General features: G+C 39.8%; 1 protein-coding gene and 1 pseudogene across 1 annotated transcript in view; one reads left to right on the plus strand and one right to left on the minus strand.

Annotated features, from left to right (window-relative positions):
* Positions 1-11,207: 11,207 nt before the first annotated feature.
* Positions 11,208-11,321, minus strand: LOC118666679 (annotated as a pseudogene).
* Positions 11,322-12,447: 1,126 nt separating this feature from the next.
* IQUB (IQ motif and ubiquitin domain containing) overlaps positions 12,448-18,075 on the plus strand; it is a 55,708-nt gene continuing 50,080 nt past the window's right edge. Inside the window, exons 1-2 of the mRNA XM_036328809.1 lie at positions 12,448-12,876; positions 15,072-15,206. Of these exons, the coding sequence (XP_036184702.1) occupies positions 12,501-12,876; positions 15,072-15,206 (511 nt within the window). The 5' untranslated portion in view covers positions 12,448-12,500. The remainder of the gene's footprint in view (positions 12,877-15,071; positions 15,207-18,075) is intronic.

Consider the following 18,075-nt stretch of genomic DNA (forward strand, 5'->3'; position numbering starts at 1 on the left):
CAACTGGATTTTACTTTGTGCAAAGATCTTCACTTGGATCACAGGCTGATAATTGGTTAGGAATCTGAAAGGCATTGCAGTGTGGCCCATCATCCTCTCACATTTCATAACTGCCATTCCAACTGCCCATACAACCTTACACTCGATTGCTTTTACTCTTTCAAATGTTTTCAGTTGCTTCCTATAAACTTCCAGATTAAGCTTTCCTGACCAATTGGAGATGTGTTCTATTTAAAGATATTCAGTGTTGCTTAGTGGCGTCTAGATTAATGTGAGTGATTTTCAGAAGGCCCATTTCAATTTTCCTTAAGTTCCTCATATGTTTTATTCAATTACCATAATCCAGGCAATTCAAAAGAGAAGCTGATCAACTTGAGCTTTGTAAACAAACAAAAAAACAGCAGCAAAATCAATGCCCCCTTTCTATCTGTGGACTGAATGCAGAATATTCAAATTTGTGGGCATGCTTCATTTTGGGGTGAAAATGGTTTATATCTGTGTAACTATAATTTTTTATTTAACCTCTAATGATTTTGAGAGTGAAAGAAGTTATAAGGATAATAGGTATAAGTCATGACTGCCCTGGGCAAACAGGATATGTGGTACCCACTTGGAGTAAGAATCAACTCTGAGGGTCGCCATCTCTTCTATACCAGGAGAAGTTAGTGTAGTCTGTCATCTGAATAGAAAGAATGTGATGCCATTAGTGGCAACCATCATATGCCACCAGGCGTCACTCTTCGTTATTCTCCTCTCCTACCTTTCCCTCAACTTTGGGGATGGAAGGAGTTTATTTTGATTGTAGTATTTCCTCTCTCTCTCTCTCTCAATGAATTACATTTTTAATTGATTTTTAGAGAGATACAAATGATGAGAGAGAATCAGCAGCTGCTTCCTGCACTCTTACAGGATATCAATCCCACAACCTGGACATGTGCCCTGACCAGGAATCGAGCAGGTGACCTCTTGGTTCAGGTGTCGCTCAACCCTGAGCCACACTGACCTAAAATGTAGAGGTTAGGCTGAGTTTTTGTTGTTATACTGCAAAGCAGGTTTATTTGCATGGATAACAATGAGGGTTAAAATATTAGATAAAAAGGAAAGAAAGCAGTCTGTCAAATGGAGATCAAGATTCTTAAGTAGCTGACTGGGACTTACTAAAATGGGAAGACTTGCTGTATTGCCTTAGGATTTCACTTATTTGCAGAATCTAATGAACAAAATAAAACAGATACAGAAAACAGACTAACCGCTGTCAGACTAACACCTGTGGAGCTGTGTGAAAAAGTTAAAGGGATTAAACAAAACACCTCATAGACAAAAGTATGGTGATTACAAGAGGGAGAGCAGGGTGGGGACAGGTAGAAAGTAAAACGGGGATAAATGGTGCTGGAAAGAGGCTTGACTTTGGATGGTGAACACCCAAAACAATATACCGATGATGTATTATATAATTGTACACCTGAAACCTACATAATTTTATTAACCAATGTCCGCTTCCCTCCACCCCCACCAAAAAAAGTCTCTTCACCTGATGTTCAGCAGGCTTTTCAAACAGGCCTCTCCACTGGACTAGTTCTAAATTCTGACAGCCATGGTGATACCTCAGATAGGCTAAACTCCAAAAATGTTGGAAAACAGAAAACTTTTTCACAACTCACTGGAAGCAGAATCTGACTGGAATTGACATAAGGCTACTAGTATTGTAGTCTTTACCCCACTTTAATGTGAATATGATGTATTTTACCATAGAAGTATTAATGTACTTGATTCTGTTTCTATGATTCTATTTATCCAGGCCCACTGAATGTGTCATAGAATATATAGTAAGTGCCCATATTAGTTTTAAAAAATGGGAAAGTCCTAAATTTCAAACATAACTGTTCCTTATGGGTACAGAAAAGGGACTATGGAAATACTATCTGTATTTCTAGTCTCTTCACTAGCTCACAAATTTAATCCATATAGATGATTTCCAAAGCATAACTTTAGGTCCTTGGTTTTCTAAATTCTTCTAATGTGTGTTTTAATTCATTCATTTATATCAAAACACATTTTAGCCTGAAGTAAAAATGAGAAATATTTTGAAATCCTTGATTTCATAAAGCCACTAGGTGACATCTTTATAAGAATAAAGAACTGGGGCTGAGAGGAGGTGGGTAAAGGGTGGGGGGGGCGGAAATTGGGGGACATCTGTAATGCTATCAACAAAATAAAATAATAAAAGCCAAACAATAAAGCATTTATTGTATAATGCTGAAATAAATAAAGGTAGGTGTTTCATAAGAAATAAAGATAAGTCATTTTGAGCAATAAATCCCAAGAAAATACAGGTTTATTGTGACCAGTAAATATAAAATGATATAAAATTACTTTTCCACTTTAAGAATTGACTCTTTCCCATTGGTTGTTTTCATCTTGCATTTACATTTATTTTATACAACCAAATAGTTACTGTGTGTGTGTGTGTAATTTTGATGTGCTAATAACCTTTCCAACCTGCATAGAATGGAGTGCCTAGAAGCCTAGCAATTAAATTAGGCCCATATGGTTGTATAAGATCATCTCCACAGTGAACTATAAATAAAATGTGAACATGTAGTGGGTATCCAGCCACATTTCACACTGTGAAGTACTTGCTTGACACTCTCTACCACCAGGTTTTCTTCCCTCCATCTCATGCCTCTATGCCTAACCCTAGTTTTTTTTCATAAATGGAGGTCAGTGGATGATAAATTTGAAAGAGGAGAGCTAGGAGGGTGAAGATATGCTATGATTTTGGAGATGGGAGTGGGGGAGTATGTGGAAGCACTTGTCTGCACACCTCCATTCGCACCTGGTTTACCCATAAAAGACTAACCCTCGTTATCTGAATGCTCTTCCCCCTTTCCTCTGATCTTCGTAAATATGTGGACTCATGCAGTGATTTAAATGTTTGCTTTCATATAAATCCATTATTAAAGCCAGTTTTATCTGACGATATTTTATATTGTATTAGTAACAAACATATTTTAAAATAGGGTGAAGACTGAAAAATGACACAGTAGTAAGAAGTTATTGGGAGATAAGAATATAATTTTTTTAAAATGTATTTTTATTGATTTCAGAGAGGAAGAGGGAGAGATAGAAACATCCATGATGAGAGAGAATCACGGATCGGCTGCCTCCTGCAAGTTCCCCACTGGGGATAGAGCCCACAACCCGGGCATGTGCCCTTTACGGGAATCGAACCTGGGATCCTTCAGTTCCCAGGCCGTTGCTCCATCCACTGAGCCAAACCAGCCAGGGCGATAAGAATATAATTTTAGTAGAAAGACATAAAGGAATGAAAACATTGAACATGATGAAGGAGGAATGAACCTGTACTATATATAACAAAATTTTAATTTTATTACTTAATCTTATCTTTTAAAATAGTAAAGGGTGTTAAACATGATAGCATAGATTAGTAGTTTAAACTAGAGGCTCTGGACCAGTGGTTCTCAACCTGTGGGTCGCGACCCCTTTGGCGGTCGAACGACCCTTTCACAGGGGTCACCTAAGACCATCCTGCATATCAGATATTTACATTATGACTCATAACAGTAGCAACATTACAGTTATGAAGTAGCAACGAAAATAATTTTATGGTTGGGTCACAACATGAGGAACTGTATTTAAAGGGCCAGAAGGTTGAGAACCACTGCTCAGGACGCATACTGCTGGGTTTAATCTGCCTCTCATTAAACCTCTAACTTTAGTTTCTTCATTAGTAAAATGGAGCTAACTAATCACAGTTCTTTAATAAAATCATTGTAAGAATTAAATTAGAAATATGTCCCTTCCCCCTCTCCCCTCCCCAGGGCTGCACCCCACTTTTGTCTGTGTGCAACATTCACTGGTTGATCTCTTCCCTCCCTCCCCCTTCCTTCTGAGGCTCCTCAGTCTGTTGCATGCTTCCATGTCTCTGGATCTATTTTACTCATCAGTTTATTTTGTTCATTAGATTCCACATGAGTGACAGCTAGATAAACTTTAAAAATATGTATTAAAATATATAGATAAAGTGCTTAGTAAGAAAATACTTAATAAGTGTTAGCTATTACTTTAAGGCAGCCACATTAAATTTGTTATTACATTTGCAATAGGAACATAAACGATCCTTTTCCCCAATTCTTTATAAACCTCAATTTAAAGACTGTATGATGATAGAAAACGAACAAACAAAACAAAAAACACCAACCCAACCCTTCTCCTGAGTTAAAAGGGGGAATTATTTTAATAGCTCCGGACTCCCTTTTCTTTTTGGTTGCCAGGAAGCTAAGAGCCAAGTTCTAAACTTAACAAAAGCAAGCAGGCACCGACTGTTGTACATCTGAGTTCTCCTTTGTCAAGATCTTCATTCTCATTTCATATTTAAGTTTTCTATAATCCTGATTTCTTACATCTATAGCGTAGAGAGCTGTGCTCTTTCACTAGTGTACAAGGGAGCTGGGAGAGCTGTTAGAGTCCGATTCCCTTTCAAATCTAACCCGCGGGTAATAGCGGTGCTCGCCCCGGCCCCGCCCCCAGTGCCCTCTTCTCGCCCCGCCCCTCCCCTCGCCCTTTCTCTCCCCTCCCCAGTCCCCAGTCCCCACTCGCCCCGCCCCATCCAGGTTCCGCCCCGCCCCCGACTCCGCCTCATCCCGCCCCTCCCCACTCCCTATCCCCACTCGCCCCGCCCCATCCCCTGATCCGCCCCGCCCCCGACTCCGCCTCTCCCCTCCCCTCGCCCTTTCCACTCCCCAGTCCCCACTCGCCCCGCCCCATCCCCTGATCCGCCCCGCCCCCGACTCCGCCTCTCCCCTCCCCTCGCCCTTTCTCTCCACTCCCCAGTCCCCACTCGCCCCGCCCCATCCCCTGATTCCGCCCCGCCCCTGACTCCGCCCTGCCCCTTCTCCCCTCGCCCTTTCTCTTCTCCCCGTCCCCAGTTCCCACTCGCCCCGCCCCCGACCCCGCCTCATCCCGCCCCTTCGCTGCCATTCTTTCCAGCGCGAGAACCTTCTCTTCTCGCGAGCCGCGTTGCTAGGATACTGCGGGTAACAGAGCATCAGCCAGTGCGGACCTTTTGGAGCCTGAGAAACCACTGGGACCGAGTCGGGTAGGACAGGTTCCGGCTGCACACTCCGGACCCAGCCGCTAGGCCGGCCTTGCCTCAGGGGTCTACCAGCGCTGCACTCCGAGGTCTCTGCCGGGTGCTGATGCCGCCTGGGCTCTGGGGGCTGACTGGCCCGTCGGGAATGTCCCTCTTTGGTTTAAAAACCGTGCAAAGCGTCCTTTCTTTCTGGGTTCCCTTTCTGGCTCTGCCCCAGTGGTTTGGGATTCGGAAGGACCACCTCCCACCCCCGTGCCTTTCCCGGGAATAGCATAGAAGCAACGTGTGTGTGTACCCAGCGCTGGCATTAGGACACGTTGAGCCATCCGTGGCCCATGTTCAGTCTTTAGTAAACAGAGGGCGTACGGACTTTCCTCACTGGCAGTCTCACACCTCCTTTCCTCCCCTGGTTTTGCTGTGCCTTTTAAAAGAATTTAAAACTCAAGTCTATTTGGTAGAAAGCAAAACTGGACCCCTGCCTTGCTGCTTACACTCACATTCTAGATCTATCATGCCTTGCAGGTGGAAGGGGGACTTTTTTTTTTTGGTATGTAATCATAATGGAGACTATTTTCTTTTATAACAATTTTCTTTTAAAACAAATTTCAAGATTAAAGCATTTACTTTGAATAGATAATAGAAGTAAATGATAAAACATTTAAATAGTTCTGCCTTCAATCCATCCATGTCTTCCAGTTCATCTTCTAGAGGTGTCCTCCATATACAAATACGCAGTTGTACCTGTAAAAATGCACAGGCTGGTCTGTGCTTTTGTGGAAGGTCATCAAGAGGACCTGACTGTGGGTTGACCCTTGAACTAGATAGAGAAATGGGAGGTTCCTCATCCACTCCACTGTCCTTGGAGAGTAATGTGTGTTGAGACCGTCTGGTCTGTATACATGACTCGGCAGGGGTAAGGTCTCTATATAAAACCTTAAATTTTGGTAGGTGATTGCAGAGATCTACTCCTCTTTGCAGCTGCCCAAGACAAGCCTCCTATGTAAGTTCCCTTATTAAAATTGCCACCTATCACTCTGGCCGGGTAGCTGACTTGGTAAGAGCATCATCCAGATACACCAAGGTTGTGGGTTTGATCCCCAGTCAGTGCACATACAAGAAGCAACCAATAAGTGCATAAATAAATGAAACAACAAATCAATGCTTTTCTCTCCCCGCCCCCCCTCTAAAACAAGACAAAATAAAACCGCTCTGTTGCAGTTTTGGATTTTACCTGGGGAGCTCGAGTTTGTGAACCAATAGCTTTGTTTTATCACTTCAGTGAATCATGAATATGCAGCCTTTCGAATTGGCTTCTTGTTTAGCATAATTTGAGATTCTTCCATGTTGTGTGTATCAGTAGTTTATTCCTTTTTATTGGTGAGTAGTATTCCATTTATGAATGTATCACAGTATATGAATCCATTCATCAGCTAAGGAACATTTGTATTGTTTCCATCCAGTCTTTGGTGACTTAAGAATAAAGCCTGTCTAAACTTCTGTGTACAGGTTTTGTGTGAATGTAGCTTTTCATTCCACTTGGGTGAAGGACACAGATTGCTGGGTTATAGAATAAGTATGTTTTTAATTTTATAAGAAAATTGTCAGAATTATCCCAAATGCTGCACCCACCAGTGTTCATTTTCACCATCGAGGTATAAAAGCCACTTGTCTTCATACTCACTAGCCCTTGATAGTGTTGAGCTAAAAAGAAATACACCAACGTATATTAACTATTGTAATAAGTGTGTAGTAGATTCCCATTGTGATGTGAAGTTGCATTTCTCCAATGACTAATGACATGGAGCATCTTTTCATGTGCTTGTTCTCAGGACCAGAACTAGAATGAGGTAACTGAGGCAACCGGGTCCAGACTTTTAGGAGGCATTTATTCTCAGGCTCGGGTCCAAGTGTCGAGCCATGCAGGCACCACACTTGCCTCAGCGTAGTCCAGGCTTTGCTGATTTTCCTTCTGTATCTATTCTGGCATGGTGACATGTCTATTGAATCTTTTACTCTTTTTTTTTTTTTTACGGTTAAATTTTTTTAATTGAGTTTTGAGAGTTCTCTGAATATTTTTGATCCAAGTCCTTTATCAGCTGTGAGTTTTGCAAAAAAAATTATCTCCCACTCTATGGTTTGTCTTTTTATTTCTTTAGTTGTGTTTTTTGAAGAGCAGAAGTTCTTGATTTTGTTGCTGATTTAGAAGAGCCATCTTGGCCATTTTAGGGGGGACCCTCCAGATAGAAACAAGAGCTTTACCCCAGACTCTCCAAAAAGGGCAGATAAGTATGTTGCTGAGTTAGGGTTTGTTTAGATACTCTCTTTCTAATCAGGCCATTGAGCTCTGTTATGGCAGAAAATAACCAAAAGGAAGTTTTGTTTTAGTGGGTGAGAGCCTAAAGAAGTTTCTGGAATTTTTAAAAAATTGAGGTTTTGTTCAGTTTTTATCTCATTTCACTTTCCCCCGCCTTTTGTTTTAGAATTTTAAAACTAGTTATTTTATTTGTTGTACTTGAAATTTAAACGGTATTTTTAAACAGTATAAGGAATCGAGCAGTTTATTTTCATCTTTCCAATTACATGTTTTATTATATAATATTTCATTTTTTTACTATTATTTTGTGTTGACAATATATGTTTATTTGCTCATCTATTCTTCTTGAACTTCAGACTTTCACTGGACTCATTTCCTCCTTCTTCAAGTATATCCTTTAGGAGTTCCTTTAGAGCAGATATCTTGAAGCTAATTTATTTGTAAATGTATCTATTTTCTTTCTTGAAAGATTATTTTGTTGGGTGCACAATTCTAGGTTGATAGCTATCTTATTTTAATTAGTATATTGTTGCCTTGGCTTCTATTTTTCAAATGAGCAATCTGCAGTGATTTTCTTTCTTTTCTATTAATGTCAGAAAATTAATATGATTCAAAACAGTAGATGATATGTCCTTTATCACTGTTTGCTTTCCAGACCTGCTCTTTGTTATGATGTAATTTTTTTAAAATATATTTTATTGATTTTTCACAGAGAGGAAGGGAGAGAGATAGAGTTAGAAACATCGATGAGAGAGAAACATCGATCAGCTGCCTCTTGCACATCCCCCACCGGGGATGTGCCCGCAACCCAGGTACATGCCCTTGACCGGAATCGAACCCGGGACCTCTCAGTCCACAGGCTGACGCTCCATCCACTGAGCCAAACCAGCTTCGGCTGTTATGATGTAATTTAACTACAATGTACATGGCTATGAATTAGGTATATGCTATGCTTCTTGGACCTGTGGATCCATATATTTCATTCATTCTGAAAAATTCTCAGCCATTATTTTTTAGGATATTTCATTTTTTTCCATTTTTCTGTTTTCTTCTGGAACTCCACTTTGAAATATGCTAGATGAGGACCTGGCAAATTTTCTGAAAAGAGCTTCACAAGCCACATGCAGTCTCTGCGTATTTTTTTAAAAAATTAAATCTTTATTATTCAGATTATTACAGTTTTTCCTCTTTTCTCCCTCATAGCTCCCCTCCACCCGTTTCCCACCCCACCCTCTGCCCTTCCCCCCTTCCCCCGCTGTCCTCATCCATAGGTGTACGATTTTTGTTCAGTCTCTTTCCCCATCCTCCACACTCCTCCCCCTACCCCCAGAGTAGTCAGTCCACTCCCTTTCTATGCCCCTGATTCTATTATATTCACCAGTTTATTCTGTTCATCAGATTATTTATTCACTTGATTTTTAGATTCACTTGTTGATAGATGTGTATTTGTTGTTCATAATTTGTATCTTTACCTTTTTCTTCTTCTTCCTCTTCTTAAAGGATACCTTTCAGCATTTCATATAATACTGGTTTGGTGGTGATGAACTCCTTTAGCTTTTTCTTATCAGTGAAGCTTTTTATCTGACCTTCAATTCTGAATGATAGCTTAGCTGGATAAAGTAATCTTGGTTGTAGGTTCTTGGCATTCATCACTTTGAATATTTCTTGCCACTCCCTTCTGGTCTGCATAGTTTCTGTTGAGAAATCAGCTGACAGTCTTATGGGTACTCCCTTGTAGGTAACTGAGTTTCTTTCTCTTGCTGCTTTTAAGATTCTCTCTTTGTCTTTTGCTCTTGGCATTTTAATGATGATGTGTCTTGGTGTGGTCCTCTTTGGGTTCCTTTTGTTTAGGGTTCTCTGTGCTTCCTGGTCTTGTAAGTCTATTCCTTTCACCAGGTAGGGAAAGTTTTCTGTCATTATTTCTTCAAATAGGTTTTCAATATCTTGCTCTTTCTCTTCTTCTGGCACCCCCATAATTCGGATGTTGGTACGCTTAAAGTTGTCCCAGAAGCTCCTTACACTATCTTCATATTTTTGGATTCTTTTTTCTTTTTGCTTTTCCTGTTGGGTGTTTTTTGCTTCTTCGTATTTCAAATCTTTGACTTGATTTTTGCGATTCTCTAGTCTGCTGTTGGAATTTTGTTTAATATTCTTTATTTCAGTCAGTGTATGCTTAATTTCTAGTTGGTCCTTTTTCATAACCTCGAGGGTCTCACTAGATTTCTTGAGGGTCTTACTAAATTTATCAGCGGTTTCTAGAAAATTCTGGAAAAACCTTATAAGTGTGGTTTTGAACTCTATATCCAGTAGTTTGCTTTCCTCCATTTCTGTCATTTGTGACTTGTTTCTTTGTCTCTGCATTTTTTATGCTTCCCTGTGTTGATAGAGTGGCTTTCTGTGCTAGGTGTCCTATAGGGCCCAGTGGCTCAGCCTCCCCAATTACCTGAGGTGGACACTCTTGGTGAACCCCTTTGTGGGCTTTGTGCACAGTCTTGTTGTAGTTAAGCCTTGATTGTTGTAGGTATCACTACAGGAATTGACCTCCAGGCCAATTGGCTGTGAGAATCAGCTGTGTCTACAGTGGGAGAACTTCTGTGCTGAAGACACCCTTATGAGGCAAGACTTGCTTCAGTGAGGGCTTTGGTGCTCACTGAGTCTGCCCCCTTAGTGTGTCCCTTATGGATCTGAGGCATTGTAATCTGGATGGTCCCATTCTGACCACTAGGTACACTGGCTCTTGGATCTCTAAGGAGGTGCTAATTTAGCCTCTGCCTGAGGCTACCCAGCAGGAGCTATGGAGAGATCTGCAGATTCCTCTTCTTTGTTTGGGGTTTGGAGGTGCCCAGATGAGGCCCAGCTGTGAAGCAATGCAAGCTGCTGTGGGGCCTTAGGCCTTCTTTTGGAAGTTCTGGGTCTTTCTGGCCCAGCTGCAGTTTGTTAGGTAATTTTCAGATTGCAAAGGGCCAGGCCTTTTATATGAAAAAGCCTCTGTGCACAGCTTGGGTGGGGCGGGGTCTCAGGGGATCAATAGGGCGGAGCAAGCAGCTATGGCTGCTCCTCAGTCCTACCCTAAGAGGCCCCGAGTCTCAGTGTCCCAGTAATGGCTACAAGCACCTCTGAGAGAAAGCCGCCCTCGAGTTCTGACCAATGCCAGACAGTACTATTTCTCCCCATATGAGTCTGGGTCCCCAGAGACTCTCCCTGAACTGGAGTTCAGAGATGTCGGGAGCTTGTGTCTCCCTCCCGATTGAAAAAGACAGCCGCATCCTCAGTTGCCAGCCCCTTTCCACGTGCGCCTCCGTACCTCTGCACTTTACTTCCCAACCTCCTCTGAGTCTCAGTGTGCTTTTCTCTTTTCTTCTGGTTGTAGAATTTCGACTCAGCCAGCCTTCCTGTGGTTCAGGATGATGTCCGTTTTGTCTTTTTGAAGTGGTTGTGGGAGACAGCAATTTCCGGTGTTTACCTATGCCGCCATCTTGGTTTCCTCTGCATAATTTTTTTATTTTTTTATTTTAGCAATACAAATCCATCCTTAGCTCACAACAAGATATATGCTTAGCAGAAAAACACACTAGACTTTCTTTTACTCTTTTCTATGTCTCTTAAACTCTCATATTTTTCATATCCTTATCTCTTTGCATCATTCTGTAAAATCTCTATCTTCCAATTTACTAATTATCTCTTCAACTCTAATGCTATAGTCACTGGATTCAACAACTATATATTTTTATTCCACATATTTGTTTTTTTGTTTTTGTTTTTGTTTTTTTGGTTTTTTTTTACTGTACAGCCCCCTTCAGTGCTCACAGCCCAAGGATAAGGAGGCTGGGCAATGGTTTGAGGCTGCAACTTCCTCTGGCATGGGTCCACTATGAGAGGCCCATAGACACATATTTGATTTTTTAAAAAAAATTGTCATCTAGTAGCCAGACAATTTCACTAAGATTAATTTTTTTTCTCCATAAGGATTTGTGCTTCAAGTGGGAACCCCAATCACAGCTTTCCCATCTCACTACTGTTCCAAATTTTAATCTTCCCTCTGCTGGTTGCCACAGAAATCAGCCTCAAGGTCACTTCCTCTATCCCTCCTTCCTGATTGCCAGCTTCTATAGGTTGGCTCACTGCTCACTGGCTCCTCACTACCCTGCACCAGCTCCTGCCTCTTCAGCTTGGCCCTGGGCTGTCCTGGTCCACCCAGACCCAAGCTCCTGGATGGCGTCATACTGTTTTCCAAGGCTGGTTGCGGTAGCTCAGGCCCTAGTCAGCTCCAGGATCAATATTTGATTGTTGATATAGGTTTTGGGAGGGGGTAGAGGTCATTGGAGACCTCTGCTAAGTCTTGTAAGAGCAAAGCTACTACAAACAGTGTGTACTATCCAGGATGTAGTTGCTGTGTGAGCTGGCAGGGTCCTTGGAGCATCTGATCAATTGTAATGCCAGAGCATAAATTCCATAGTAGTTTGTATTTAAGGGTGTCCCAAAATTCACGCAAGAAGTAATTTTGATAGAAAACACAGGTTTATAATTAAGAATTGTAAATTTTTTATTGATTCATAAAGTATACAGTATAAGGTTATGTATGGAATAGCATACATAAAAACTGGATTATCATGTCGCGATAGCGAGCACCATTAACTGTTATTGCCTGAGCAGCCGCATTTTTGAAGAAGAATGGTCCGATGATGCCTCCCGCCCCAAATCTGCACCAAACAGTGACACGTTGTGGACGCATTTGTTTCTCAACAATCACTCGTGGATTTTCTGAACCCCAAATGCGACAATTTTGTCGATTAACCAAGCCATCAAGATGAAAATGAGCCTCATCGAAATTCAGCCACATTTATGCAAAACGGTCATAGAAAATTTCAACAAAAGAGTGCACATGTGCCAGCCAAGCCGTGGAGGCCATTTACCCGATATGCTGTTCCATACATAACCCTATACTGTATACTTTATGAATCAATAAAAAATTTACAATTTTTGTGAACATTAATGTATACCAGCAATGAATGTGATATTTGGTATATATGTTTTTATGTATAGTAAATGCATTAATTTTCTCAGTTCAGGAAAATGTCTAAAGAGTTAGAAGAATTGGATCTTCTGGATACTCCTGTTGCAACAGAAGAAAGTGATGATCCTTATGAGACGATCAAGATTCCAGTTATCTCAGAAGAGCCTCCAGAGTCAGATCAAACTGAAGACAATGGATCTGAGCAAGAATTGTCTGGCGATGTCCTTGAACCGCAAGCTAAGGAGCAGGGTGACCAGAGCTCTTCAAGCCTGGCATCCAATGAAGAAGTTACGACATCTGAGCAAGTTTCGGATTACAATCTCACCGAATCTGATACAACCAATCGGTATTCCAAAGATTATCAGATATTGATGGATAAAATAGAGGCTCTAAGAGGCTCTCTGAAAACAGCAGTGGTAGATCCTACAGCAACAGGTATTACCCAGGGAAGATGGGATAATTCTTATCCTCATTTGAAGAAGGCTTGCTTTTTCTTGTTTTGCTTCAAGATTTGTTTTACATTTGATTTTACTCTCCCCTTTCCTATACACCAAATGTCTCCAGCTAAACCACTTGAATCTCTTAACTGCATGTGAAGCTTTTCTATTCTACAGTATCTACTCTCCCTAAATAAATGAATATCTTTAATTTTAAATGGATGTTTATCTGTTTTTTTAATCCTGTTTTTAAAATGTCTAGGGATCTTAGGAAATGGCAGATAAATTCTTGGGTATAATTGTAATTCTTTTGCATGCCAATTTGGAATTAATTGTAAGGGGCTAGCAAACAGTGGGATGGGAACTTGACCCCAGATTTCCCAGTTTCATAGCCAGTGCACACATATGTTGCTTTTACCGGTGTCCAAATTTCTGCATAGTGTTACCTTATTTTTAGCTTCAGAAAAATCATTGTCTTTCATTACAGTTTAATTTTAAAGATATAATGTTGGTGGCATGTAGGAGTTATTACTGCATTGTTGGTAACAAAGCAGAGGGGGCAGCAAGAAAGTGATTGTACAGAGAACCTTTCTACTTGCCTGGTTAACTGACTACTGCTTCTCCGCTTTGTCCGTAAGTTCTGAGAGAGTTTTCATCCTCAGGGTGAGAACGTGAGCCATCACTTAACAACAATTACAGCAGGTTAGTTTGGCTGGTAAAATGTAGCTTTTGAATTCAGTGGAGTAGTTTAACCTTGTGAGGCTTATAAGTTAAGAATGAAAAGGAAGACAAAGAAATTAATCAAGCCCAATTACACCTAACTGAAGGTGTTATCCTTAGATTTCATTATTCAGTGTTAACTGAGATTCATTTTTTCATATTCCTGTGATTCCCTCATATTGTAGCTTATAACAAACTCGTGGTGATTTTTTAAAATGTTGTCTTGGCCGCGAGGCTCACAAATTCCTCAACACACCTCCCTTCCTAAATTTAAAATATATTTATCATCGAATTTTGAATCCATAAAACAATTAAAATAGCCTTCTGAGAATTTAACATCTGTGGAAGTGTTCTCTTTGTTGACAGAGAACTGTGAAAATAAATTTCAACAAGTTTGAAGAACCTTGGCATCAACAATGCCTAGCTGAATTTCATCTTGGGATTGCAGATGTCTCATTTAGTTTATGAAAACTGTCATATCAGACATAAGAAATATACAAGGCACTTTTGGCTTACAGTGTGCACTCTATTCCATATTACCTTTTCCATCTTCTTCATTAAAATTTAAAATCTGTAGGTGAAAAGAAAACGTTTACCTGCAATAGTTTTTAAATACTGTATTTCCTTCCTATAATTTGTGAATAGACAATCATTTTATAATGACAGTTTTTAAAATTTTCAAAGTATCTTGATTTCCTTTTTATAAAATGGGGAGTGAACCACATAATGTCCATTTTTGTGAAAAGTGGGTTTGTGTAGTTATTCCAGATTTTTTTGTGTGTAGGTATTTCTGATATTTGCAAAACTGATTTTGTGTTTTCCATTTTGTCAACTATAGACATAAATTATGAGAAGAAGAATGGATTTAGTATGTGATATCTTTTGTAGTTGCAAGGTCAAAGAAAAATTTCTTTGAAAATTTATTACTTTTTCTTAATTTCATAAATATGCACTGATTTAGTGAAGTATGATATCAATATGTAATTAAAGTATTGGGACACCCTCTAAGCCTCAGGGTCCCTTTCCAGTACTACACAAAAATGCTTAATTTTCTATGTCTAAATCTGAGTAATATATAGCAGATAGTGGGAATTTTTCAAAGCAGTTAGTTTTATTTTATATTTCTCCTGATATTTTGAGCCAGGAGGTAATACCGAATGTGCACTGATCCTCATGCCAGGGAATAGAAGAGAGATCTGAACTTTGAGCTGGCATTGGGGAACAGGTATTCATCATCAATGTTAATTTTTGAGATTCTACATTGATTATCAAAGCAAAAGCTTGCAACTTCTCATAGGAAATGAAAAGTAACTCTTATTATGGAGGTGCAGGTGGTGGGGGAATATGGCAGAAGCACCTGCATTCTATGTAAAAACTGTTCCATGATTTTCCATCTGATTATCGACTGTAGGTTGCTGACCCTTGTTTTGACCATGATTCATTCTTTCCTTTTTTTTTTTTTTTAATCTACAGTAAAAGCTGTACTTCTTCCTGTGTGCCAGGAAGTGATAATACCTTTTAAAATTGACAGCAGTTTTAAAAACCTCAGGGACCATTTTTCATACGCATTGAATGTGCCATCTGATGTACTACAGTTAAGATGTGCAGGTAAGCTTGGAAGCTAATACAATGTATCAAGACTTCTTTAGTGTTAATGATTTAATTATTTACATGTAAATAATCAGGATATTTGATTTGTTAAACTAAGTATTTGACATTTACTAATTGAATTTTATGTTGTGGTTATGTATTCATTCATTCAACATGTTTTTATTGAGGACATACTTTGTTCTTAATACTTTGCTCAGAACTGGAGATGTAAAGAAACATGAAACAAAATCCCTGTTCTCAAGTTGTTTATGGCCTAGCAAGGAAGAAGATTCATGCAGGAGTTCCCACATAATGTGTATGCACAAAGCCTTGGTCATGTTGTATGATCTTTTTAATACATGGCTGGGTGCAATTTGCTAATATATTGTTTTTTCTGTTTTATTCAGTTTGCTCCAGGGACAAAATCAATAATAATAGGGATCACAAACATCATTTTGATTGGCTCACAGTCTGATCAGTAAAACCTGAAAAACAGAAAATGTTGCACAAGTTGCAAAGAAAGTACTCCTGGAGTTCAGTGACATGATAGCAAGTGGAAATAATATAAATGCCACAGGTGTTAACATTTAGGACAGCATTTGTAACCTGCCCCTTTCTAGACAATTCTAGGACCCCATTGCTAACCCTTCATGTATTACTGTTGACTTCCTCTGACAAAACTTCTAGGCCTTACTCCTGCTGCACTCGAGTGGTTCCTATTCCTACAGCGCTGGCGTATGCTGTCAGGATGTCCACTATCTGTTTAGTTTCTGGAGTCATCCGGGCTTCCTCCAGCCAGTCCTGTGCCACTCGTCTGGACTCCCCTTTCAGTTGGTTGACAGACTTCACCGCCAGCTCCAGGTCACCATGCTCAATGCAATAGGAGGCATATGACAGTAACTTAAATGTGTTTATATCCTCAGGGGAGAGCTCCTCGGGTGGCTTCAGTTGCTGAGGCGGGAATAGGAGCAGGGACTGCAAGTAGGAGAGGAAGTATTGGTATAAGCTATTTCTGGTTTCATCAATCATTGCTACCCTCCGGGCCAGCTTTTGGATAGCATAGAAATGGGCTCTAAGGGTCTCTTCACTGTACACCCCACGGGTCAGGGACTCTTGAGGGATTGCTGCGGTTAAAGTTTGGGCAAATTCACTATCACAACAGGTGGCTTTGATGGCCTCGACGGCACTACCCAACAATTTGCTAATATTTTGTTGAAGGTTTTAGTATCTCTATTCATCAAGGATGTTGGCCTGTAATTCTTTTTCTTTGTCATGTCTTTATATGGTTTTGGAATTAGGATAATGCTGGCCTCATAAAAAAAGAGCTTGGAAGTGTTCCTTCCTTTTGGATTTTTTGGAATAGTTTGAGGAGTATAGGTGTTTGTTCTTCTCTGAATGTTTGGTAAAACTCCCCTGTAAAGCCATCTGGATCCGGGCTTTTGTTTGCTGGGAGTTGTTTGGTTACTGCTTCTATTTAATCTGTTGTTATTTGCGTATTCAGGTTTTCTAATTCTTCCTGATTCAGTTTTGGGAGATTGTAGTTTTCTAGGAATTTGTCCATTTCATCCACATTGTTCAGCTTGTTGTAATATAGTTGTTCATGGTATTTTCTTACAATCCTTTGTATTTCTGTGGTGTCAGTGGTTACTTCTCTGCTTTCATTTCTGATTTTATTTATTTGGGCCCTCTCTTTTTGTTTCTTCATGAGTCTGGTTAAAGGTTCATCAATCTTGTTTATCCTCTCAAAGAACCAGCCCTTGGTTTCATTGATTTTTTTGTATTTTTTTTAGTCTTTATGTCATTTATTTCTGCTCCTTTATTATTTCCTTCCTTCTACTTAACTCTGGGATTTTTCTTGTTGTTCTCTTTATAATTCATTAAGTTTTAGGGTTAAATAGTTTATTTATTTTTTCTTATTTTTTTGAGTTAGACCTGCAGTGCTATGAACTTCCCTATCAAGACTGCTTTTGCTGTGTCCCATAGCAAATCCTAATATTTTAGTTTAAAAAGTTCTGGTCTTTACTTACAAAGGTGCCACAATAACTTTTTGTGTGTGGAAAATCCTAAGCACTATAAAGTAGAAAAAAATTGTTTTCCAAAACTATTATAATCAGTATACTCGAATAGTGTAATGCTTGTGTACTCAAGCAACTGATTATTAAAGCGTGGTTGGGGAAACAAAGCTAAAATTTGTATAGTAATAATAATAATAGTGATAATGATCATGGTCATGTTGATGATGATGGTTAATTTATTAAGCATTTACTATGTGATAGCCCTACAAAATATGGTGGCTACATTATCACAATATCATTCCATCCACACAAAATCCTTTATTATGAATTTTTTCCTTAAAAAAATAAAACTAAAGCTCTGGTTTCTCTTCAGATCACATACATTCACATAGCTAATAAGTGGCAGAGTCTGAACTTAAATATAGGTGTCACTCCAAGAAGGGAACTTGAAACTGTGTGGCATTAACTATAAGGTGAAATTCAAAACTTGAGAGAGCACTGGAGAAGTTGGCCAGTGGCACCTAAGAATCTCTTTCTTTGCACTTCACGGCCTTTTCTTTATGTGTAAGTACTCAGCAGCACCACTGGGCTTATGTCAGTAGCAATAATAATGAAAAAGCTGGATTCTGTGCCAACTAACCACCTTCTAGATAGGTGCTTTCTTCTGGTACCAGAACTAGAATTCAAGTTTGGTATGGGACTAAGCCTACTACAGAAACGAGGAGAGGAACGAAGAGGCTCTGGGAATCTGTATTAGGTTCCGATGACTGTTATAACAACCACCGATTTAGTAGCTTAAAGCAACACATGATTTCTCTTACAGTTCTGGAGGTCAGAAATCCTCACATACTTTCACTCAGACAAAGTCAAAG

This window comes from Myotis myotis, unplaced genomic scaffold (assembly GCF_014108235.1).
Source record: "Myotis myotis isolate mMyoMyo1 unplaced genomic scaffold, mMyoMyo1.p scaffold_m19_p_11, whole genome shotgun sequence".
NCBI classification, from domain to species: domain Eukaryota; kingdom Metazoa; phylum Chordata; class Mammalia; order Chiroptera; family Vespertilionidae; genus Myotis; species Myotis myotis.